The 25,651-nt window shown below is 35.4% G+C and overlaps 2 protein-coding genes and 2 pseudogenes across 13 annotated transcripts; 3 read left to right on the top strand and 1 right to left on the bottom strand.

The window, feature by feature from the left end:
- The first annotated feature begins 1,620 nt into the window (after positions 1 to 1,620).
- On the top strand, positions 1,621 to 6,798 carry LOC104724120 (uncharacterized). 11 transcript variants are annotated; one of them, XR_015572904.1, is made up of 18 exons: positions 1,621 to 1,888; positions 1,970 to 2,068; positions 2,149 to 2,291; positions 2,372 to 2,476; positions 2,850 to 2,950; positions 3,428 to 3,506; positions 3,982 to 3,993; positions 4,087 to 4,152; positions 4,407 to 4,475; positions 4,578 to 4,634; positions 4,850 to 4,927; positions 5,222 to 5,319; positions 5,404 to 5,449; positions 5,536 to 5,656; positions 5,785 to 5,896; positions 5,988 to 6,050; positions 6,220 to 6,279; positions 6,473 to 6,798. XR_015572904.1 is itself a non-coding variant. In XM_010442571.3 (18 exons), the coding sequence occupies exons 1-18, from the start codon at positions 1,774 to 1,776 to the stop codon at positions 6,629 to 6,631; spliced, it is 1,587 nt and encodes a 528-aa protein (XP_010440873.2). In that variant the 5' UTR covers positions 1,621 to 1,773; the 3' UTR covers positions 6,632 to 6,798. The 11 variants fall into 11 exon arrangements, 7 of the variants coding, with proteins under 7 accessions (XP_010440873.2, XP_087332135.1, XP_087332136.1 ...); XR_015572902.1 differs by having other exon boundaries at positions 5,532 to 5,656; positions 5,731 to 5,896; XM_010442571.3 differs by having other exon boundaries at positions 5,532 to 5,656.
- Positions 6,799 to 6,895: 97 nt separating this feature from the next.
- Positions 6,896 to 9,080, top strand: LOC104724119 (putative pentatricopeptide repeat-containing protein At5g37570 pseudogene; annotated as a pseudogene). Its single transcript, XR_015572901.1, has one exon. The product of XR_015572901.1 is annotated as a putative pentatricopeptide repeat-containing protein At5g37570 pseudogene (transcript).
- Positions 9,081 to 9,258: 178 nt separating this feature from the next.
- On the bottom strand, positions 9,259 to 11,047 carry LOC104728251 (E3 ubiquitin-protein ligase RSL1-like; annotated as a pseudogene).
- A 5,878-nt stretch (positions 11,048 to 16,925) lies between these two features.
- Positions 16,926 to 17,923, top strand: LOC104724117 (uncharacterized). Its single transcript, XM_010442567.3, has one exon. The coding sequence runs from the start codon at positions 17,055 to 17,057 to the stop codon at positions 17,733 to 17,735; it is 681 nt and encodes a 226-aa protein (XP_010440869.1). The 5' UTR covers positions 16,926 to 17,054; the 3' UTR covers positions 17,736 to 17,923.
- Positions 17,924 to 25,651: the final 7,728 nt, after the last annotated feature.

Raw genomic sequence — 25,651 nt, 5'->3', positions numbered from 1 at the left:
GAATACATCTTAACCCAGTTAAACAATATACGCGGTAAGATACAGATAACAGTGATATGGCTTGAAATTGAAGTTGGGAGCAAAAAATTCCGGGCTTAACTTACAAATCCAGTGACTTCCTTCAGATTCCTGCAACCTGTGGATGGAACAATGGCCCCCAATTGATATTAATATCAAGTGCAAGGTAGAGGAGATGAGTATTGATTTAGAGAATCGAAGCTGTATACCCGGAATGATACATGCAACAATGAGTTTTTTTTTTGAATTGCCCTTCATTATTAATTTCCAAACATTTCATGGGGCTCGGGCAGGGCAAAGCAATAATAAATTATTGCAATTGGAAAATAAAATCTGATATCTCAACAAGAATAGCTCTGTAATCTCCTATAACTAATAAATGGTATTCCCGCAAACTGTTTCGGAAGTTGCAGAATTTACAAAGACCATCATGAAAAATGGTCATTTTATAATTGATTCAGTTTTATATAAAGACTTTTATCGAAAATTTTAGAATCTTGATTGAGCTAAATTACAGTATTAATAATTTAATAGACATCAAAGTCTCAATTTTAAATATTAGATCAAATAAATTGAAACTAAAAACGTAAATAATTTGTACCATGCAAAAGTAAGTTATTCATTTTAGCTATCCCGGTTGACCGGTTCATGTTAATTTGAAGAGATATTTGACATTTTAGACAGTTTTCAAAACATAATTGTAAAAGTAGTACAATCACTATCTACAATTAACAAATTCTACATTTTTTTTTACTATTTTCTACTATTCTCAAGACTTTTCAACCCTCCTCAACATTTCATATTTACAACACATGTCATTGAGTCTCTGATTTTTTTTTTTTTTAAATATATGCTCTCTACAATCTTAAAACAAAAATGTTGGCTAATTAAAATTTGTTTTCTAAAATTTTAAAAATGTATAAAAATCTATGTTTTTTTCTTTATAATTTGATATGCATTTTGTTTAATGATTTATTTGATAATGTTAAATATTTTTTACAAATTTTATACTTGTACACATTATTAAGTGTACATGTGTCTGTAAACACATCTATACACATTATTAAGTGTACAAATGTAATTTGTGTAATTTGTTTAATTCTTAGATTTTCATATATCTGTATTGCAATGATTTTGTACAAATTACATTTGTACACTTAATAATGTGTGTTTGTACACTTAATAAGATATATAAACATCTGTACACAAAATAATGTGTACGGATACAAAAGATGTATATAATATATTTTAAAATTATTAAATAAAACTCATATCAAATTGTAAAGAAAAAATATAGATTATATTAACAATTTTTTTGTATCTAACAAAATTTCTAAAAAAAAATTATATTAACAATTATTTGAATAATTATGATTAAAGAAGAAAAAAAATTATTTCTCACTCACACACATATACCCCTTTTGGTAACCTTCTCACTCAAGCCTATGTCTCACAATCTCTTCTATCATAATTACACAACACATATTTTTCTAATTTTGAATAGTAAAAATATTAGTTTACCAATTAAGTAAAAAAAATGTACTAATATGCAAACAAACCCGAATTTGAATCATTGAAGAATTAAACCAAGCGACCCAGTTTTGTACCCCCAAAGAATTAAACCAAAGCAAATTTCGTTACATGTAATTTCGTCGAACATCTGGTGCGCAACTTCACAAAACTCCTCCAAGGGTTTAAGGATCTTTTTCGCGTCTGAACAAAAAGAGAGTGAGGAAGGAAAAAACCCAAAAAAAAATGTCACTGCTTCGGATTTTGTCGACTCTTCGCAGAGCAACACATCGCACTTCACTTTCTTTCTCTTCTTCACGGAATCCGATCTGCACCACTTTTGCTAATTCTTCACTCTCCCGTAATTTCCAGATTCATCTCTTCTTCTTTTCTCAAATCCAATTGAAATTGAAATTGAAATCTTCACTGTGTTTAATTGCAGGGAAACCAAGGATTTCGTATCAGAATGATTACGGGGGCCATAAGACGAATTCACATCTCTTGGATCCTCGTCTTTGGATTATCTTTACAGGACAAGCTGGTGCGTACGTATGCTCAATGTTTAGATAATTTTGTAATTTCATGATTCTAATTACCGATACGGTTCCTTCCTTTTTCCAGCAATCCTTGGGTTTTGTGGGAACTCTGTATTGGCAGAGGATGAGAGTGGGCTAGAAAAAATAGAGGATGGTTCGGTTGTGTCTAATATACACACATCTAAGTGGAGGGTGTTTACTGATAGTGGAAGAGATCATTTCTTTCAGGTTGGTATTTGAAGAATGATGCTCATTCTGTATTTCTTCTTTAACAAGGTACTGCTAGATAATTTGCTTTTATCTTATAGGGGAAACTGGAGCCGGCCGAGAGGCTTTTTGGTTCGGCAATACAGGAAGCTAAAGAAGGTTTTGGAGAGAGGGATCCACATGTTGCATCTGCATGCAACAATCTGGTTGGTCTCTGTGAGGCTTTTATGTATCTCTTATAAGTTTCTATGTTTAGTTCCTTTAGATCATAGTGCTTGTTGCTTTTTCATTTCATATGATATTGCATAAACACTGTATCAGTATCCCGAGTATGGTCCTCTAAGAATAAGTGTTCTAACAGGTATACTGTTTCTGGCTGAGCAATATTTATATATATATATATATATATATATATCTTAGCACAACGGTTTCATGATCAGTCTCTTTCTGAAAAGTTAAATTCTTATTTGGGAGAGTTAACTCTTTTGAAAAATTTTCATTCTTATGGTTCTCTGCTAACACTTGTTATTTCTTGTAATATAAAACTAATTGCTCTATCTTTTCCTTCCTCTATGTAAGGCAGAGTTATATAGAGTCAAGAAAGAATTTGACAAAGCAGAGCCCTTATACCTGGAAGCTGTTAGTATCTTGGAGGATTTCTATGGTCCTGAAGATGTGCGGTGAGACATCAACATCTTTTGAGCTGATACTTAATTAATTAAGTGCCATTGGCTTGAACATCACCACACATATTGTAAAGTCTTTACTTTTGAGTTTTGATGCTACCTGACTAATACTATTTGTTCTGAAACATATATATATTTACGATCACTCTCATAGTTTGGTTGAGCTGGCTGAGTTTTCTGGTACATTTTACTATTTTTAGTTATATACCCCTGTTACTCTGTTAGAGTACTTACCCTTTCCCTGAAGGCCTCTTCCTGACAAGACAATTTATAGATTCCTAATTCTTTAAGGCTCTTACGTTTGGCCTGCTTAGTGATCTTTTTGACCCCCACTGGCTAGATTGAATGTCATGCAACACCTAGAAACATCAGGAATTGTGTTACATGTTATACATACATTTTGGTGACAGGTTTGACTCCTTTATTGTTTTTGTACCCTTCATTCATTCAACCGTATTGTTAACAATGCAGTGTTGGTGCTACTCTCCACAACCTTGGACAACTCTATCTTGTCCAGCGAAAACTTGAGGAAGCTCGTGCGTGCTATGAGGTAATCACAATTTTTTTTTTTTGCAAAACTAGGCTATAGGCATCAGATATGGATTGGTCAGGACGAGTACTTTTCTTGGCTATCTGGGTGACTTCAGTGTTGCTATTGGATATTATGAGGTGTGTTTGCTGTTCTTTCTTACATGAGACAATTAAGATGGACGGGAGTCATGAATGTTGCTCGCTATGTTACATATTGAAGTCTAGATGCTTTAATCAGATAATTGGTCCAAATTAAAATTTTTAAAATCGTGTTCTACCTCTTTTTCTGAGAAACTGATCCTAAATTGACCATGATTACGACATCCATAGTATATGTACTTGTCTGCTTGTTATTTCCTGTTGTTTGCCTGTATTTATATTATACTTGATATATTGATATCATATACTGCCACCAAATTCAAATGATAAAATTTTACATTCTGTGATGCTTACAATTTATTCTTAACTTTTTTTGCTGATGGTTCCCTGTGCAGCGTGCTTTAAAGGTATGGTTATGGTTATTAATCTTTATTATTTTCAAGTCACACTTGTGTTAGTATGTATTTTTCCTCTTATCCTTTGTTGTGATTCCCGTCTAGATGAAAGGCCGAGTCCTGGGACATAATCATACTGATTTTGCAGAGACAATGTATCATCTTGGAACGGTACTCTCATGCTTTACTTTTCTTGCTTTTATTAATCTTCATGAGCTCTTTAAACTTGTAATGAACTGTACACTTCCTTTCTTGAGATTCTTGCATATTAGCCACATATTGTCACCCTGAACTTTAAAATTGCCTCTTGCCTATTCAGACATGTGATCAAATGCATCTAATATGACACATCCATGCTGTCATGAAGTCTGATTTGGATCTATCATTTTAAACTTCCTTCTAACATATGATTTGATATTCGACAGGTATTACACCTGCAAGGAAAAGTTACAGATGCGGAAGCACTTATTCTGGATTCTCTTAAAATACTTGAGGCATGTCGATATCTTTATGATAACTGATATATGTGCCATCTTGACGTTTTATTTTGTCAATTGGATGCTTCCTTATTGTAGTTTTGGTTTTTATAATGTTAGGAAGGTGGTCAAGGAGAGTCCATGACATATATCAGGAGACTGAGATATCTTTCTCAGGTTTTTTTGCCTTAAAGTTTCCTTGTTATTTAGATGTCTCCTTCTACTTTTACAATGCATTGATTTTGAGCACAGCATGAAGTAAACCAGAACCACTCCGGACGAAAACCGTAGAAATTTGTTGGCTTATATAACTCACAATTCTCAACATCTGTGTCGTTCCATTAAGTGATTTTGAAATTTCTGTTATTTTACATTCTCATCTGTCGTTTCAGATATATATACGATCCAATCGTCTGGCTGAGGCTGAAAACCTTCAGAGGAAATTTTTGCACATGATGGAATTATCAAAGGTGTGGTGTTTTCTTACTTAATTTTCCTTTAGCTGTATCGTTCAATAATTTAACATGTTACAGTCTGTTTTGCTGCATAATTCCTTGTAAATTCCAACTTTCTAATGTAGTACTGAAGGAAACTGTTCTAACTTCCTGTTAAGTTTTTTCTTTTGAACTACTTAATTATGCATAAATCGTAAGTTGAGAAAATCACTTACATAGATGGAGCTAGTGGCAATCAATTAATCACAGGGATGGAACTTGCACCATTTTTACCTGTAGTTCTTACTTAATTGCTAAAATCTATGACAGGGATTGAACTCAATGGAGGCTATAACTGCAGCTGAAGCATTAGCGCTCACTTTACGATTATCTGGGCAGCTGGGAGAAGCTCTAGAACTTTTTGAAAAGTGAGCACACAAAATCTTGATTGGGTTATCAGATTAAAATACGAGGATCCTCAAACTAAAGCTCTATGACAATTTTCCTGTCAGGTGTCTCAATGCCCAAAAGAAATTACTTCCAGAAGGACATATCCAGGTTCACTCCTTTTTCTAGAAAAATCATCTTTATAATGGAAATCGAGTTAGTATTCAGCTTGTCTCCTCTCTTTGGCTGATAGATAGGTGGAAACTTGCTGCACATCGCGAAGACATTTATGCTTCAGGCTAGTCAGTTGGGAACTAATATCAGTGAAGCTCTATCCAAACTAGAAAAAGCGAAGAATTATCTTGAAAACTCAACAAGGTTGGTCTCTATATATATTTCTGTACTAGCTCTCTTTCTTAGCGTAAACTGATGGTTGATATTTGATTTTTCAGTCTCATGTATGAGAATATAACAAAACTATTGGTGTGATGTGTGGTGTAAACCAGGATAGCAAAAGACGTTCTGCTTAAGCTGAAAAATCAAAAGAGCAAAGCGCAGAAACACGAAAAAGCAAGTGCGACTCTTAGGAATTATGAACATGCAGCTTTAGTTATATTGGTGGGTGTCGCTTGAAGTCATACTTGTACGTATATATATGTTTGATTGTCTTAAAAACAACGCGTTTGGGACGTTTTCTATTTCTTTGCAGCTGCAATCTTTTGAGAGCCTTGCAGCTTTAGAGACAAGCAAAAATGAGATCCAGGAGCCAAAGGTTAGTACTGCAATGCGAAAGCTCAACACAGTTATAGAATCAGACACAAGCTTTCTTCTCGTTTCATTTGGTTCTGTGTACTTGACTTGATGATGAACACGCAATTGACTTCGTATTCCATAGACTATAGAACAAGCCTGTGTAAACCTGTTGATTCATGACATTGCAGGAAACAAATCCGCATGCAGCTGAAGAAACCCTTCTCCAATGTGTTTCAGCTTACAAAGAGGTAAAGAAATAGATTGCTTTCCATTCATAACTAACTAAACAACCTAAAGAATACTTATATATCACAGCTTTCATTAGAATCTAGTATCTCTACTTCTTTTCCTTTCTCTGTCTCAAAGATCAGTCCTAACCAGAAAGGATTTTGATACATCGTGCAAAGTAAATATTGGAACACTGATTCTTGTTTTGTGTAGTTTGGTAGTGGAACTCAGCTGCAAGATTCTCCTGAAGTAAAATCTGAATACCTTTCGTGTCTTAAGCATCTCTCAGCTTTATTAGGCAACAAAGGGACGACGCTCGACTCAAAGGATAGTCCTATTTCTTTACCAGAGCTGAAGGAAGAAGTTACATGAGTTCCTTTTGGAAAAAAAAAAAAAACCAACTAAATTTTTTTATTTTATTTTTCCTGTAAAAGTTAAAAACTAAGAAATATCCTCCAAAATATTTGTATTTTAGTTTCTAAAATATATAATACGTTGTTTAATTGAGAACAAATATAAATTCGAATTTTTTGTATTCATATGTACATGAAAAATCTAAATTAAACCAATCCAAATGGTGGTAGTACTGTATTTTGTTTTCTACATTTCATAAACCTCGTAAACCAATAATTTCAACCGAGAAATGGATTTAAAATTGAATTTATAAATATTTTTTGTTTCCATAAAACCTGAAGCGGCTGATTGATTAAACCCTAAAGGCCTAAAACCCCTCTTCCTCAAGGATTCATCTTTACATTATCTTTCAACTGAACTAGTTCTGCAATGAGCGATTCTTGTCTGAATCTGCGGTAACTTCAAAAGAACCCATCAAAGAACTTTTTGTTATGACAAGAAGATACATTTATACACACGCGTGATACATGCGAGACGAATGATCAAGAGATCATCATCATCTCTCTCTTCTTCTTTGCCTTCACTCGAAACCCTCTTGAAGCTCTGCAAATCTGAGATTCATCTTAATCAAATCCATGCCCGAATCATCCGCAAAGGTCTTGAACAAGACCAGAACCTCATCTCGATCTTGATCTCATCGTCTTCTTCATCTCTCTCTTACTCTTCCTCTGTTTTTAACCGTGTTTCTCATCCTTGTCCTTATCTCTGGAACCATTTCGTTCAAGGGTACTCGGATAAGTTTCTCTTCTTCGAGACTGTTTCGCTTCTTGTGTGTATGATGAGAACAGGTTTTGCTCGACCTGATAAGTATACTTTTCCATTGGTCATGAAGGTTTGTTCTTGCAATGGGCAGGTTCGTGTTGGTTCAACGGTTCATGGGTTGGTTCTGAGGATTGGGTTTGATAAAGATGTTGTTGTGGCCACAAGTTTCGTTGATTTTTATGGTAAATGTAAGGATTTGGGTAGTGCACGTAAGGTGTTTGTCGAAATGCCTGAGAGGAATGCGTTTTCTTGGACAGCTTTGATTGTAGCGTATGTGAAATCTGGGGAGTTAGAGGGAGCCAAGAGGATGTTTGATCTTATGCCTGAGCGTAATCTTGGATCTTGGAATGCTTTGGTTGATGGTTTGGTTAAATCCGGAGATTTGGTTAATGCTAGGAAACTGTTTGATGAAATGCCTAAGAGAGACATTATTTCTTTTACTTGTATGATTGATGGATATGCGAAAGGTGGTGATATGGTTTCTGCTCGAGATTTGTTTGAGAAAGCGAGTGATGTTGATGTTAGGGCATGGTCAGCTTTGATATCGGGTTATGCACAGAACGGTCAGCCGAATGAAGCCTTTAAGGTGTTTGACCAAATGTGTGCTAAGAATGTCAAACCTGATGAGTTTATAATGGTGGGTTTGATGTCAGCTTGTTCTCAGATGGGTTGCTTTGAATTGTGTGAACAGGTTGATACATATCTGCACCAGAGCATGAAAAAGTTTTCTAGTCATTATGTTATACCTGCTTTGATAGACATGAATGCCAAGTGTGGTCACATGGACAGAGCAGCTAAGTTGTTTGAAGAGATGCCTCAGCGGGATCTTGTTTCATACTGTTCAATGATGGAAGGGATGGCTATTCACGCGTGTGGATATGAAGCTGTTCGACTGTTTGAGAAAATGGTTGATGAAGGTATCGTTCCTGATAATGTTGCATTCACTGTAATATTGAAAGTTTGTGGTCAAGCCAGGCTTGTTGAGGAGGGGTTAAGGTATTTTGAGTTAATGCAAAAGGAGTATTCTATTACGGCCTCTCCTGATCATTATTCCTGCATTGTGAATCTTCTTAGCCGGACAGGAAAGCTTAAAGAGGCTTATGAGCTTATCAAATCCATGCCTTTTGAAGCTCATGCTAGTGCTTGGGGTTCGCTTTTGGGTGGTTGTAGTCTACATGGGAATACTGAGATAGCAGAGGTAGTTGCAAGGCAACTCTTTCAGCTTGAACCAAAAAGTGGCGGTAATTACGTGCTTCTATCAAATATATATGCAGCTTTAGACCGGTGGGCGGATGTTGCTCATCTTAGGGACAAAATGAAGGAGAGTGGCATTAACAAGATATGTGGCCGAAGTTGGATACGTCGATAAGCACTCTGTCATCTAACCCTGTCGATGGAAGACTTTGCTTTAACCTAACAAGACGCTCAGGCAAAAAACACCAAAACAGAACCAGCCTGAAACATCATTGCTTGGATAACAGTTTTACCATTGTGTTATTTCTCTGGCTTAACCGCCCATTTCAAATGAAAATGGAAGGAGTAAAACTGAATATTGTCTTCATGTGGTTAAGCATGTAAATATCTTTTGTGGTTATGATATACAATGATTACTATGTTATATAAACTGGCTTTATAAAGATCAAAATATATGTAAATTACCTTCAAATTCTATAAAAATTAAAAAGACATTACAAAAAAAATAAAAACCATAAAAGGGTTGCTTAGTTCATTTGCTCTTATCTTGCTGCTCATTTGACATATTTCAAATCTTTTCTGGACATCATAATTTGGACTTGTTGATCCACAAAAGTCTGTACTTGTACCAATCTAGACCCACTTCGGAGCTAAATGTTGTGCATCATCATGGTTATTGTCGCCACCATCAGAATCATCCATCATCATCAAAATCAGAATCAAAATCATCATCAACTAAATCAGAATCAGAATTATCATCATCATCATCATCATCCTCTTCAAAAAGCAGGCAACCGGAAGGACATTCTTGTTGGCTCCATTCGATCCCACATTTGTAGCAAAACACATGTCCACATCTACACAATGTACGCACAAAGACATAGTTGAAATAGAACAATTCATATATAAAAAAAGTAACTTAATCAGGTTCAATAATTACATGCAAGTCATGCGGCTGCAACCCTCATCACGTCCAATCAAGTGCCCACAGTGGTCACATTGACGCCACATATTGTCGTTTGCCAAAGACACAAGCTTCATGTCATTAAGTTCACGGTTCAAGTTCTTGTACTCATCACAGGACAAGTCAGAATGCCATGGTACTCTGCATTCAATGCAGAAGAGTCCATAGCAATTGATACATGACCGGGCATTGGACGACTGGTCGGTTTCACTGGAAAGCTTGGTTTTGGACATCAACATTGAGCAGGTTGGATATGGGCAATAGATTTTCTCTGCAACAGGGATTAAGTCCTCTTCCATCTTCTGTTTCCACATCTCAACCAGCATTGGTGTCAAAACCTTGCTACAACTTTCAACAGTGAGCTCAGACTTGCATCCATACTCAAGGCATATGGGCAATGTTCCACTAAACAGCCTCACTTCCACATACTGTTTCACGTACGAAAAGCAATGGCGGTGAAGGCACTTGTCATTAAAGAACATGCCCTCAGCTTCGGTTTCTTCAAAACAAATGGTACAAACTTCCTTCTGTGGTGTTGCCTTCACATCAACGCTACTACTCGTGCTTTGAGAAACCATTGCATCCATTGCAAGACTAAAGGCAAATTTAAAACCATTTGGGGTAGCCAAAACAAGTTCAGTACAAGTCATTTTTCCTCTTAAGGCGTTGGACTTGGTCCACTAGATGGACAATCTTCTGGTTAGGCATCTCTCTGACTCTACCATTTATCTGCAGTAAAAATTCAGAGACAGCCCAACTATTAGTTAATTAAACATCTAAAGCGAGAGAGCTATTCCGTTTCCAAATGCAGTTACTAACAATAAAAATAAGAGTCCCTAAAAATAATGGCAACAAAAAGAAATAGTGAAGAAAAATTGGTATATTTAAATAAACATCCGATGAGATTTCAAATACGATAAAATTAATTTGCAGGATAGAACATTTTCTTTATCTAAGTCAAAGTAGCACTACTTTTTTTTTATAAATAAAACTAACTAAATAATTAATTAATAGAATAAAGATAAACTTACAATTTGTTGAAAAAAAAAATTACAATTTGGTAAATTTCATAGTCATCGTAATTTGTATATTTCTATACCCAAACGAATTGCTTTATTTAATCCAATAATCACTACGATAATCTCCACTTCTTCGCGATTAATCATATCGCCAAAAAATGATTCATTTATTTCATACAACAAGTTATCTGCCTCGTCGCATATTGTGATCTCAATTCAAACATTTACACTTATTTCTTTATCCATCACTATTTTATCACTCACCAAACCTTTGAAATACAATATGTAAATTGTATTATCCTTAAATTTTGTTGTCGTAAAGGCGGATCGGAGAACCTTAGAACCTCCCTCACCATTGAAGCTTGGGATATCTTCGGTTAACGCATAATCTACCTGCCGTTTTTTTAAAATAAATGTTAAATCATGTTTTTCCATGATTGTTTAGTCCTCGAATTTTCTTAAGAAAGTTCGACTCTATATATATGGGACTAGAAAAGGCTTTACGCATATTAAAAAAGTTGTCAAAATAATAAAGTCTCATTGACTAGTGCAATAGTCTTTTTTTTTTTAATTCATCCAAAGTTGATTGGTTCTCAAGATTAAAATGTGACGACTTTATTTATATTCATAAATGTATACTTTTGACAGTTTTTTAACCAAATCTGACTTTTAGGACCTTCTATTTATCAAAATCTTAAAAGTTGAACTATTTAACTTCTCTTTTTTTTTATGTCATCCTATAATTTCTATATTCAACAAAATAAGAATTTATAAATATCAAGTCACTATTAACCAAAGGGTCTTTCTTCTACTTTTGGATCTCTCAAGGCTTCAAGCAATTTGGACCACAATCACACTACAAAGCCCACAAGTGTCACCACGCCTCTGCTCTGGAACGGTAACAAAGAGTTTTCTCAGTCAAACTGTATGGTACTAGCTCATCAACGTATGAGACTTATAGCTTAACAAATCCTTGTCTATAACATAATATATACTCTTTCTTCCCCAGCGACAAGGTGTGTGTAATGACGTGTGACTTAGGTTTCATATTTAGTATCATCCTATATAAATCTCTCTCATGTCACTGTAATCTTTAAGTATAAATATTCAATAAATTTTCTCTTTGTATTTTGGTTTTATCCAAGCTTTCATGGTATCAGAGCCCAATTGCCAATGGATGATAACTCTGATTCTTCTGCTCTTTGTTTTTCTCATTGTGTTGAGATTGAGGTATGGTTTTCTCTGGCTAAGAAGTATAATCACATCTTTGCTTCTAGGAAAAGTGATCTTCAGCGTCGGTTATACTCTATAGAAAATGAAGAGAAAACTTTGGTTGAGTATCTTACCATGGTTAAGCAGATGTGATCAGTTTCACTCTATTGGTTACTTTGTGCCTGAGAATGAGAAGACCTTTGGTGTTTTACATGGGCTAGGTCAAGAATATGAGTCTATTGTCACTATTATCGAGAGTCAAATGGATACTTTTCCTCTGTCTTATGATGATCTTTTGGTCAAGCTGACAAATTTTGATGATAAGATTCAGAAGTGGCCATTTGGCTTTCGCCACTGATACAAATTACTCAAATCGTGGCCATGGTCGTGGTCGGTCAGGTGGTTCTCGAGGTCGTGGCAATTACTCAACCAGAGGTAGAGGTTTCCGTCAACAAATATCCACTGGCTCTACTTTAAGTTCAGACACTTGTCCTACCTCTGAAATCTGTAACAAGTATGGGCACTCTGATGTCAAATGCTACAAACGTTTTCATCTTGCTTACCAGAGTGAAGACTTAAACCAGACCTTTACTGAAATGCATGTCTCTGGTCCCAACACTCGTCCTGACCATGAATGGTTTCCTGACTCTACTGCAACAACGCATATTACAAACTCCACTACTTAGTTGCACATAGTTCAACCATATAGTGGAGAGGACCCTGTTGTTGTCGGTAATGGAGCCTTCTTGCCGATCACTCACATTGGATCCTCTGTTTTGCCAAGTCTTCAAGGTAACTTACCTTTATATGATGTTTTAGTTTGTCCTGGTATTACAAAGTTGATGTTATCTGTTTCCAAACTCACCTCTAATTATCCTTATGCTATTGAGTTTGATTCTGATGGTGTAATTGTTAAGGACAAATGGACAAAACGACTCTTCACCAAAGGACGCAGACATAATGATCTATATCTGTTAGAGAATTTGCAGTTCATGGCGTGTTACTCTTCAAGGCAACAAGCTACAAGTGATGAGGTGTGGCACATGAGGCTAGGTCATCCTCATCAAGATATTATCCAGCAGATTTCAAGGAATAAGGCCATAGTTATTAATAAGTTGAGTTCTTCGTTATGTGATGCTTGTCAAATGGGAAAGATTTGCAAACTTCCCTTTGCTTCCTCTGTTTTTTTTTCAAGTAGACCATTAGAACATATCCAATGTGACTTATGGGAACCGTCTCCAGTGGTTTCTACACAAGGATTTCGATATTATGTAATCTTCATTGATAATTATTCGAAATTTACTTGGTTCTATCCTTTGCATCTCAAGTCAGACTACTTTTCTGTGTTTTTGCATTTTTAAAAGATGGTTGAGAACCAATTTCAATAGAGGACAGCTATGTTTCAGTGTGATGGAGAGGGTGAATTCATGAGTAACCAGTTCACTGCTCACTTACTTAACAATGGTATTCAACAATTAGTTTTTTGTCTTTACACTCTGTAGCAAAACGGAATTGTAGAGAGGAAGCACAAGCACATTAAAAAATTTGGACTGTCAATGTTGTTTCAAGGCAAACTTCCACATAATTTGTGGTTAGAAGCATTCTTTACATCAAATTTTCTTGGGAATCTACTTCCTTCTTCTGTCTTGCCTGAGCACAAGAGTCTTTATGAAATGCTTATGGGCAAACCTCCAGTGTACACTTCTCTTCATGTTTTCGGTTATGCATGATATCCTTACCTAAGACCCTATTCACTTAATAAGTTTGATCCTAAGTCTCTTCTATGTGTTTACATTGGCTACAATAAAGAATATAAAGGTTATCGGTGTTATCACCCACCTACAAGGAAGGTCTTCATCAACAGACATGTCTTGTTTGATGAGTCTAAGCTTCCTTTTGCAGATGTTTGTAAACATAAGTTATCTTCTTTGATACACCTCTGCTCTGAGCCTGGCAGGTAAGCTTTGCTCCGAAAGTATATGATTGTCGACCTACAGTTACTATTTGTTTGGAGAATCATGAGCCTTGTAATTTTGTTGGAGAAATAAGTACTGAGTGAACGTCAGACTTAGATTATGTTCCTATAGGCAACAAATTCTCTTCTCCATCACATACAAGTACTCACAATGTTTCACCAAGTTCTTCTTCATCTCATTCCGACAGTTTCAACGAAGTCGTGGTCGAAGAGCCTACAACTGCTGAACCTGCAACTGTTGTTTCTACGTCTGTAGACCCTGCACCAAGTAGTTCAAACACATATCCAGTTCATCCTATGGTTACAAGAGAAAAAGCGGGTGTTGTCAAGCCAAATCCTAAATATGCTTTGTTTACAATCAAGAACAGTTATCCAGAACCAAAAATTGTGAAAACAGCTCTCAAAGATCCGGGTTTGACTAATGCCATGGGGGATGAGGTAGGATCCTTTCATGAGACTCATACGTGGGATTTGGCTCCACCAAAAGAATGTCCAAATCCTCTTGGCTGCAAATGGGTGTTGAAGACAAAATTGAAAGCTGATGGATCTCTTGATAGACTAAAAGCGCGATTGGTAACAAAGGGCTATGAACAAGAGGAAGGTGTTGACTACATGGAGACTTATAGTCCAGTAATATGCACAGTAACAGTACGCTCTATATTACACACTGCAATAGTTCAAAAATGGGCTATAAAGCAACTTGATGTTAAAAATGCCTTTCTACATGGAGACTTGAAAGAAACAGTTTACATGCATCAACCTCCAGGCTTTGAAGATAAAGACAAGCCTGACTACATATGCAAACTCAACAAGGCAATCTATGGTTTAAAACAGGCTCCTAGAGCTTGGTTTAATAAGTTCAGCACTTTTCTCATTGACTATGGTTTCACCTGCATCTATGATGATGCTTCCTTGGTCACATATCATAAAGGTGAAGACAAGATGTTTCTTTTTCTATATGTTGATGATATGCTTCAGACATGTAACAATACCAAGCTTGTTCAAAAGTTGTTTGACAATCTCAACAAGGAGTTTTGGATGAAGGATTTGGGTGGTCTTCAATACTTCTTGGGGTTACATGCTCATTCTCATTCAAAGGGCCGAGGTTGTTTCTTAATCAGGAGAAGTATGCAATTGATCTACTGGTCTTAGCAGGGATGGCAGACTGTGCACCTATGCCAACTCCTCTACCCCTACAACTAGACAAGGTCCATGGGAAACAAATTCCCTTTTCTGATCCGACTTATTTTTGAAGTTTGGCTGGCAAACTGCAGTATCTCACATTGACAAGACCAAACATTCAATTTTATGTGAATCTTGTATGTCAAAAGATGCATTCACCTTCCATGGCTGATTTTTATCAACGTAAGAGAGTCATACGCTATCTAAAAGGTACAATTAGTATAGGGTTCAACATTTACTCCAATACTGATTCTACACTTCGAGCATATAGTGATATTTATTGTCGTATGGGCTAATTGCAAAGAAATGAGGAGGTTTGTTGGCGGTTTCTGTACTTTTCTTGGTTCAAACATCATCAGTTGGTATGCTAAACACCATCCTATTTATCAAGATCCTCTAAGGAAGCAGAATACAGGACTCTATCTATTGCTGCTTATGAACTAAAGTGGATTTCTTTACTTCTTCGAGAAACTAATGTGCCTCAACTTGCAACGCCAGAGTTATATTGTGATAATCTTTTTGCAGTTTATCTGACTGCAAATCCTGCGATGCACAATCGCTCCAAGTCTTTTGATGTGGATATTCATTTTGTCAGAGAAAAAGTGGCTTTAGATGAGTTGGTAGTCAAACATGTTCCTGATGACTATCAACTGACTGACATCTTCACAAAGAATCTTCCTCATGAGCCGTTCTTTGATCTATGCTACAAACTTGGAGTTGTCTTACCTCCTACACCAAGTTTGAGGGGGTACGGTGTATTAACCAAGACACAACAGTTCAAACGAAGGGTCTTCTTTCTGCATTTGGATCTCTCAAGGCTCAAGCAATTTGGGCCGAAGTCACACTACAAAGCCCACAAGTGTCACCACGCCTCTGCTCTGCAACGGTAACAAAGAGTCTTCTCAGTCAAATCGTGCGCTACCATCTCATCAACGTACAAGACTTATAGCTTAACAAATCCCTGTCTATAACAGATTTGATACTCTTTGTTCCCTAGTGAGGATGTGTGTGTAATGACGTGTGACCTAGGTTCCATCTGTAGTATCATCCTATATAAACCTCTCTCATGCATGTCATTGTAAGCATAAGATCGAGTTTACCTCCATATAAAGAGGTTAAGGGGACAAGGAGACAAGGGTGGAGCGTCCATACTATTCAAATTTGAATTGAGAATTTTTGACTCTCTTTTTCTGCAACTCGACTCCTCCACTCGATCCAGAAATTTATAATAAAAATTCTCTTCATATTTTGGTTTTATCCAAGCTTTCAGTCACAAATCATTAATAAAGTTGTTTTTTTTTTACAAAAATTTTGTATAGTAAAACTCTAAATTTAAATTCCTTACCAATCACTTACGTAGTTTTTTTTAAGAATATAACAAACAACAAAAGAGAAACAAACAAAAGAGAAACAAAAGCACTCAGAATTTTAAAAATTTTTAAAAAGAAAAGTTCAAAAAAATTGATCGGGTGAAAAAGACTAGTAACTGATGTTCGGTTTGGTTTTGATTCAGTTTTGGAATCGGATTTTTCAGATTCTCTTTCTTGTTCCAAAGCCTCGCATGTTCCATACAACAATGCTTTTCTTCCAGTGCAGCTTCCAAAATTTCTCAAGATTCTCGAGGGATGACTACTGAACGTGTTTTGATTGTGATATCAATCTTTGTCTTGTTCGAATCAAAATTTTCGATTCTAATTCCTCTTCAACACAACAAGGTAGTAGGTACGTACATATATATATATATATATATATTAATTATTTCTTTGGAAAAAAAATATATATGCCAATACAAAAAGGAATATAGGAAATGGAGAATGTGAGTCCAACTAGAAAATTACAAACACTTTACCTACGGAATAATTGTGTATCCACTAATGGACCCAAAAGCAAGAGCAACAACTACTCTACTATACTACTCTTTTCTCATTTTTATCAATCATTTTCACATACGCGTATTTATTATTTATTTATGAATAATTCATGTTGTTTTTTTCTTAGCCGTTCCCTTCAACCCCTATTAACGTGTCCCATCCAAATTCCACAAACCCAAAAAGAAAATATAACCAAAGAGCTATGCTTCCGTTCGCCAACTACTACATTTCAACACCAATTATGTTCGAAAAGAAAAACATCACCAGAAGCAGTAGCAACAGGAGAAAGAAGAGATGGTCACATACACTCTTCACCGGAGGGGGAGGTGGAGGAGGAGGAGGAGATGATGAGCTGGCGACGGTGAAAGCTGCTGCGTGGGCTTGGTACCAAAGACACGAAGGCAAACCGATGATGACAGAGTTCGATCTCACTACAAGAGCCACAAGATCACCTCGACCTTCACGGTACAAGCTCGAGGCCAACAAGAACAAGATCCTCTCCGAGAAAAGGGTTTCTAAACCACACACTAATCATTTATCGCGTGGAGATCAAGAAACCAAGTTCTCTAGTCTTCTTGACCCTTATGAGATCAAGAGTATCTCTAAGAGGATCGATGAGGGTTCTTTACCTACCAATCGGGGTAATGGTCTCCGGCATGATCATGTTATATTGGAGAAGAAGTTTGAATATGATAGTAAGAAGGAGAATGGGTTGGTAAATAAAGTGAGCATTCGAAATTTGTGGAAAGGAATGAATCTGATGGCTCCGAGGACGGTTTGTGGCAGAAGTAATGATGTGGATCTTAGTGCTTATCGGGCTGTCCCAAGAACAGAAAAGGTTGCACGGAGGACGAGTGTCAATACGCGAACCATCGGTAGCTAACTCTATAGTCTCTAGTTATTGAGGAACTAAACTATGTGTTTGGACATTATTAATGCTAAAAGGACTTCTTTTCTATAACATTTAAGGATTTTAACAAGTTTGTGTATAAAATTTCTTGCTCATTCTAACGAAATGTGGAAATGTAGTTATGCAATACTTATAATCTTTTGAAATATTGTTCAACTTAATTTCTCCTTTTTTTTTTTTTTTTTTGTTGGAATCTCATCCTGTGCTTAATTTCTACAAAATAATCGATTAGAAGAAAAAATATATATGAGACATAGAACTAGAAGACAAGTCTTTTTTTTTTTGTCAAACAGAAGAGAAGTCTTGGTTCAAAGAAGAGAATACAAATTAAGGAAGATAGAACTGAGTGACCTACAATCCTACATACACAAAGTGACCAAAATAAAGATTAGGAAACCCAGTGGGCCATTAGTTGGTTTTAGGCCCAAATTTTCTGTTTCCAACTTACAATCAACAAGCAGATTCAGAAAACGGAAAATACTTGAAAGATAGAAAAAAAAAAAAGCAAACTGCAAACCAAATTCATCAAAAAAATATTTCAAAAAGGAAGTCAATCTGAAAAAAACTGCACTACTGCGACTAACTCTACACAATGTATTTCAGAAATCTGACAGTTTATTTTTCATGAGAAAATATTCTTCTTACCCCATATTTAAACTTTCATCTTCGAGTGACGAGGCGAAAGATTCCTCTAATATTTTGCCCCAACAAATAACTCAAGTGCATATATCCGTTAAACACATATCCAATCTCTTCTTGTAAAAATATATTCAGATTTCCACAAACCATTAGTCTCCGACAATAATAAGTCTAACAAGTGAAAGAGAGTGAAGATGTGAAATAGTAAATTGTTTATCTTTTATCTTCTTATCAAAAAGCTAGACCAAAAACTAACTATAGATGCAATTTTATGCGGAGAGTGAACGAGCCCAACACTTTTTTGGAATTGGAACAAATGTATAATGTCTAGAGAGTGTCGTTTAATTTTGGAACAAAGGATAGTGATTTTTGTCATAGAAGACAAAAAAGATCATAATAAAATAGACCACGAGTCCACGACGCGTCGACGCTCATGGTAACATAGCATAGATATGATATACTATCTTGCATAAGTTTTTTTTTTCTTTCACAAATAAACGTTTTCAAATGAACTTAACTGATTTGAGTTTGTTGAATTTGTATGTGCATGTAAATGATGAGTTGGCCATATTTGTCAATATCCACCCATCCACCTTCATATTAGTGCATGCATGTATTGTCGAGTTCGTGAAAGAATACATATCGATCGAGTGCTTTGGTAGTGCTTTGGTCAAGGTTTTCGCCAATTGAATGTGAGTGGAAATGAGAGTGTGGTCAATTTTCCACATAGGATTTTATCTTGAAAGAAATTGTATTCGTTAATGTTCTTCATGCGTTTTACCGACTTATTGTCATTATCAAATTGGCATAGGTGATCATTAAAAAGAAAAATATACCACCACTCAAAAGATATCTGTAAACTTGAATGTATGGTTAATATATTGTATTTCATTCCTATATCTATCTACTTTTCGTATCTTTCGTGTTTATGCTTTATATGGAGATAACAAAACACATTCACTCAAAACCGATCAAATTAAACGATATGTAGGGCTATAAACTATTACACTTTTAGATGGTATATAATTTTGTAACAATTTGGGAGAATTTTATTGTATTAACCTAAATTTTGGGGCTAAGGCAAATTTTCATCCGACTCTTCTCAGGGCCGCTCATGATTTCACTACAAAACAAAATTCAGATTGAATAAATTTATACACATTCAGCCATTCATACATCTTTCCAAACAGAAAACAATACATTTTATATGATTTCCTCCTAATTATAATTCAAACTGACGATTTCCAAGATTTGCTTAAAGTTTCTACCGATTGAACTATCGACTTTTGGTCAATTATTTATATTTCATAATGTGTTTTCATTCAAATTGTAAATAGTATTAAATAAAAAATTAAATATATCATTTTCAGTTTTCTAATTTCTCTTCAACATTCACATGTTTTGTTTTCTACATTGCTTGCCACCACTACTGATTACACCATTTTTTAATATAAGAATAAAAAAGAAAAAAAAAATTTCTCGAAGAAATTGCTTTGAAAATAAAACAATAGCTCAAAGCTCAAACAGAGGCCTAAAGGTATTGTTTTATTGATAAATTGTGATGATTCAACCTTTCTTGAAGAAATGGGCGTAGATACTGGCAACTCTAAATCCAATTTATATAGTATAATATATATATTAGGTTGTGGATCTCTAGCTTCACCAAAAGCTAAGAATTTAATGAAGCTTTTATAGATTACTGGATTAGTACAACTGGCACTTTGACCCATGATTTTATCCACTTTACTTGGAGTTTAGTGCTTATTATAATAAACTTTAAAATGTGAAATAGCATGAGTACAGTTCCCTGCTTTTGACTATTTAACGTAACAGCTGTTTCTATATATGCATGCACCAGTAGAGTCTAATTACACATATCTTTATGTATATATATCGAAGATGGTCCCTAATAAGTGATAGCTCTATGTGTGGCGGCAGTCCCAAAAGACGTAGAGTCATTCAGCTATCTATGCATCATTTAAATGAGAAAGTAAAAGTAATACTATTTCTACTCTTTCGTTTTATGTTACTTATTTTATCTAATGGTAACACATGTGCAGTCTTCCGGTGCAAGCACACCAACCGTCATTATTCCATCTCTCCATTCACAACCTTATTTTTTCTTGTCCACGGGTAAAATAAGTTGTTGAATATTGACTATAATTTTTATGTGTTGTGCAAGAGTAACAATGATAAGAGTTTGTGACGTATTATTTATATAGCTTCTTTCCGTTTCCTTGAAACCTTACGCTTGTGTAGTAGTTTTGTTTTTTTTTTTGACGATGAGACCCTCAGAGTTAGTTCTCCATTTCTAACACTCGTATTCAAACGGAACCCTCTCTCACACTAAGCAATATATAGTAAGTAGTTTAGAACGAATGACCAGCTCTTATGATATTATACGAACGATGGACTGAAACAATAGATGTAATACAAATTTGTCATCAGTTGTACAATTAATTGACATATTACTCGAATTTTGCGGATTAACAAACTGGTCACAAGATTCTTGGAGTTTTATATGTGTAGTCAATTGCATTAACCAAAAATCAAATTAGTGTGGTGTATCTAGAAAATTGGTAGAGTAAAAACTTCAAGCCCTAGTTTGGTCATTTTACTAGTTAGATTTGGTGCGGTTGCAAAACACTTGAGATATATATGATGATTTACAAAGTAATTAGAGAGTGGGGCTTTAGTTTATGCCTTAACGGGGTTACAATATAACAGTTGAGACCTAATAATAAGTTTAATAATAATAGCCAACATGTGATTTTCCATGGATGTGAGAAGGACACATAAGAATTACATGGTCACCTTTGAGTGCTTACACGATAATGATGATACTGGCAACTACTGTAATAATTATATATATTTCATGATAATTAGTCATGAATCAACAAAAATGCAAATGATGAAATGAATAAACCAAGAAAACTAAGAATCATATAAAATATGAATAAGGTCATTGTCAGGAATAAAGGAGAATAAGAACAAAACCAAAGTGAGTTGAGTTCGGCGAAAGACTTGGAACTAAGCTGTCGGCTACTCACCGAAATCTATCAAGCTCATCTTTGGGGGTCCCCATCTTCCACCCTTTTCCATTCAAATTCTGCTTGGTCTTCTTCTTTTCTCAAATACGAAATTTCAAAATTTTCGAAACAGTATCATAAGTTTTTTCAAGTGCTTTAACTCGAATTCACTGTATATATATAACGTTATGATTTGGTTTTGATGAGGAGGGGTTACTAACGGCAAGTTGGGTTGAATATAGTGTTATCTTAAGATATTTCTCTTGAATATATGCTAGTTGTTGAAGGTTGTTGGTACAAAACGAAATTAATTTCATTGCTTTAAATTGAATATAGGCTATGACTCGAGTTTTATATCTTATGTGATGAGAATTTGAGAGACTTGTACATTTGAACATTTGCAAAAATGGTATCTTATATATATATATATATATATATATATATATATATATATATTTTTGTCAAACAGCTGGATTCATTGCTTTGAGAACCAAAAATACATAGATAAGAAGTCAAAGCCTCAAGGTTTAAAAGGATTACAAAGAGATTACATAGAGAGGTTTTCCCCAAAGCCAAAAACAAAAAGTAATGATAAAACATCAAACAATGGTCCATGAGAGCTTTGATACAAGTGTTTGGAAGCCGCCTGCAACATGTGAGATCACGGTTGCTTGATCGAACTTCCATGAGGGACTCATCGGAAGAAAGGTTAGTCATTGTCATAAGACACTTTGACGTTAAAAGGAGAATCATAACCAAGAGTCTCACCAGAGCGAGAAGCATTAGCACTAGCAATGCATTGGCATAGATTCGATGGGCTATAGTAGGAGGGATCTCTCTCATATGGTGCTTGCCAAAGAGATTAAGAAGTCCATGTAGACCAGGGTTGGTCTGATGGGCTATTGGTATCCAAAGCAGGCTTCAGCTGGTAGAGATGATGCTGAAAGATGGTTGTGTTGCTTCGTCGGATGAGTGCAGTAGAGTCCAGGGCAATAGACCAAAGAGCTGCACACCGTCACATTGATCAGACCATTCAAGGGTAGTAAAAATTAGAGAAAACCAAATATGTATGACAAACCGTAACATTATAGGTGGGTTCTCTCTCATAAGGCGCCCTTTGCCAAAGAGATTAAGAAATCCACACAAAACATGTAGCCGGTTTGTCAATGGTAAAAGCAGAGCAAGCATGATTTTTTGGGTTGAGGGTAGCACAAACATGGTGCGGATTGAGGGTTTTTACTGAGAGCTGGAAACGCTAAATGGGATAGGGTTGAAAAAGCCTTGATAATTCCAGTACTTAAAACCAACAAACAATGGCACAAGGTGAGCAGATTCCAAGTTTCTATCATAGACAAAGTAAATCCAAGAAAAGCTAACCAATTGGACTCTCAGTTGCAGTCTTCGGACAACGAGCTCAACCAATGGAACTAGGCAATGTCTATAGGAGAACATAAGTAAAGATAGGAAAAACCTGGGTTTTGCAGTTTGGGCAGGAAACCTTGAGATGCTGGCAAGCCGAGAACAGAATTAGAGCTCATCCACAGCGAACCAAGGGTTTTTGTAGATGGCTCGGGAGGTTGATTCGTACGGCGGCTTAACGGAGAGTGACGAGAAGTTTCGTATCTCCGGTGGAAGCATAACTGGTTCCGCCAAGTTCAGAGGGTGGCAAAGGTTTGAGGCGGGAGTCCAACATCAGAGAACAATCGTATTTCTGAAGAAGCTGTTGATAACCATCGCCGCCATCTCTGCCTCGGAGAGCTCAAGTGACGATAAAGGAGGGGGCTCTACAGAGTCGACATACATTCCGGATCGAGAAGAAGATACACAAAGGGACTTTTGAACCGCCGACAGAGAGGCTAAATCAAGTTACCGGAGATGGGAGCACGCCGCGCTCCACCTCCTTCTGTAATTAATGATGCACAAGCCTTCGTCTATATCTAGGGAATTCGAGAAGGTCTGGGGAAGTTGCAAAAGGGAGAAAAAAGAGGGAAAAAAAGAATGAGAAATCGACCTAAAAAGATTAAGAGAGCTACATATGAGAGCAGAGGACGAGGTTTCCCGACGCCGGCGAGCCGGAGCCCCACCAGCGTCAAAAAATTTTGATGTTAATGCGCCTCGATATTCGTGTCTGGGAGAGAACTTCCTAGGACGAACTCAATAAAATGGTATCTTATATATGAAATTTTTTTTGTTGAGAATAATCACAAAGTTTGTGATCTACCATACGTTTTACCCGTATATTAGATCTGATCGCTAATACAAAGCGGTATAGATTTTTTAAAAATAAGCCAAACATAAATAAGTGAAAGGGGTAAAATGTAGCGATAGAAAAATAACAACACAAAATGAAAAAAAAATATATATTATTTTAATACTCCTTACATAATTGATTATAAAAGTGATTTATTCTCGTTTAAATGTGATACAGGTTTACCAATCAAAAACTATTCTTTTATAATTTTTGGGAGTTTAGTTTTTGTCCGTTGATGTATGTGAATTACGATTCATGAGGGCATCATACCGAGGGTTGCTCATGCAATTGCTTTAAATAAAAAATAATAAAAATAAGAGAGAGAAGAGAAATCAGGAGGAATCGTTGTTTGGTGGAGGACTGAAACAAACGTTTCTCAAAATTAAATAGAGACGTGTCGCTTATTCATTGGTACATCTATTAAAAAATAAATGAAAAATAAACATGTATAATAAAAATATATATTTTTAATTTTTTGAGAAATGTTCACCGGTTTCTCGAGTAAAGATGGTCTGAGACACTTCCCCTATATTCTTAGCATTATTTAAAACATATTTAGATTCATTAACAACTAAATAATCTCACATATATCTTTGTGAATGATTTGTTTAAATTGAATGTATCTTGTAAGAGAGTACTCTTGCCAATTTAATTATACATCTCTGAATGAATTAATGTAAAAAAGTACATACTGTAGGTAGTTAATGTTATGTCAAGTACATAGCTAATTAATGTTATCTCTATCAAAAACGGGTTGATTCATGGGAAAGGAAAAGAAAGAAACCTAAGGCAGATTATTTTAGATTTTTGTTTTGTTTATATGACATAAAAGATGACGTTGCCGACTTGCCGTATCTCAGTGGTAATTGATTACTAGTGTTCTCTGCTCGATTTCATCATCATGTGTCATTGTCTTTCATTAGCATCATGTGTTTTTGTTGGCTCAGCCATTGCATCGTTCCCTAAATCCATCACTTGTATCTATCTATCCCCTTTAACTTCTAATAAATACGACCACTTTCTATCATTTTATGTTGAGTATCTATTTGTTTTATATCAATTTTTCGGTTTGTCTTTTTAGATATTAGGAAACACTGACATTATATTAGACGACGACTCAAGCAATGACATTCTTCTTTGTCTTTCCATTTTGAAAGTTCATATATTCGGTAAGAAAATCTAAAAGCAATAGTGTCAGTGTGAATACATATATATGTAAAAGAGCTTGTCATGCTTACGCATGCTTGTCATGAAAACATTTGCATGGCGGCCGCTCACTATATATATGTAAAAGAGCTTCTGCTAGTGATGGATAAAAACCAAAGGGTTATTGAGGAACAACCATGGAGATTATCAGTAATAAATCAACAGAATCTGTCCAAATATATACTAGATACATCCTAAAACTTATGGTTGCCTTTGTATATATAAAAAAAAATTGAATTCTAACGATATTAGTGATAAATGTTTTTTCTACTACAACTACAAAAAAATACTAACAATAATAAAATATTAAAAAGAAGTTCGAAAATGAGTAAATAATAATGAAACTGTAAGGAAATATTCATTAAAAAATTATGGAATCATTTGGAAAATTATAAGATTTGAAAGATAAAATCTTATAAATAAAAGAGAATCATTTGGAGAATATGTTCATCACCATTTTGAGAAGATGGTTAATTACGTACGTCGTAGGTAGAAAAATCGAACTCCATAGTTTTGACTTTTGAGGTAATCAGACGACAGACGGTCAGGTCAGATGCGCGTTGCAATTTAGGTCAGGTCAGGGGAATGGTGTCTTATACAAGACGCTGGTTGTTTCCATATTAACGTGGTTTCGTTTTTAATTTTAAACTAGAATCTTTAATTGAAAAAAAATAGAATTATATTATTTGCACCTTTTTTTGGGATCGATTTCTTTAAAGAAATAGTTAAACAATGTACTTTTGGATTAACATAAAAGCTGGAAA

This window comes from Camelina sativa, chromosome 11 (genome assembly GCF_030686135.1).
Source record: "Camelina sativa cultivar CO46 ecotype springtype chromosome 11, ASM3068613v1".
NCBI lineage: Eukaryota > Viridiplantae > Streptophyta > Magnoliopsida > Brassicales > Brassicaceae > Camelina > Camelina sativa.
The sequence above is the reverse complement of the archived record's forward strand: the minus strand, read 5'-3'. Positions and strand labels throughout refer to the sequence as shown.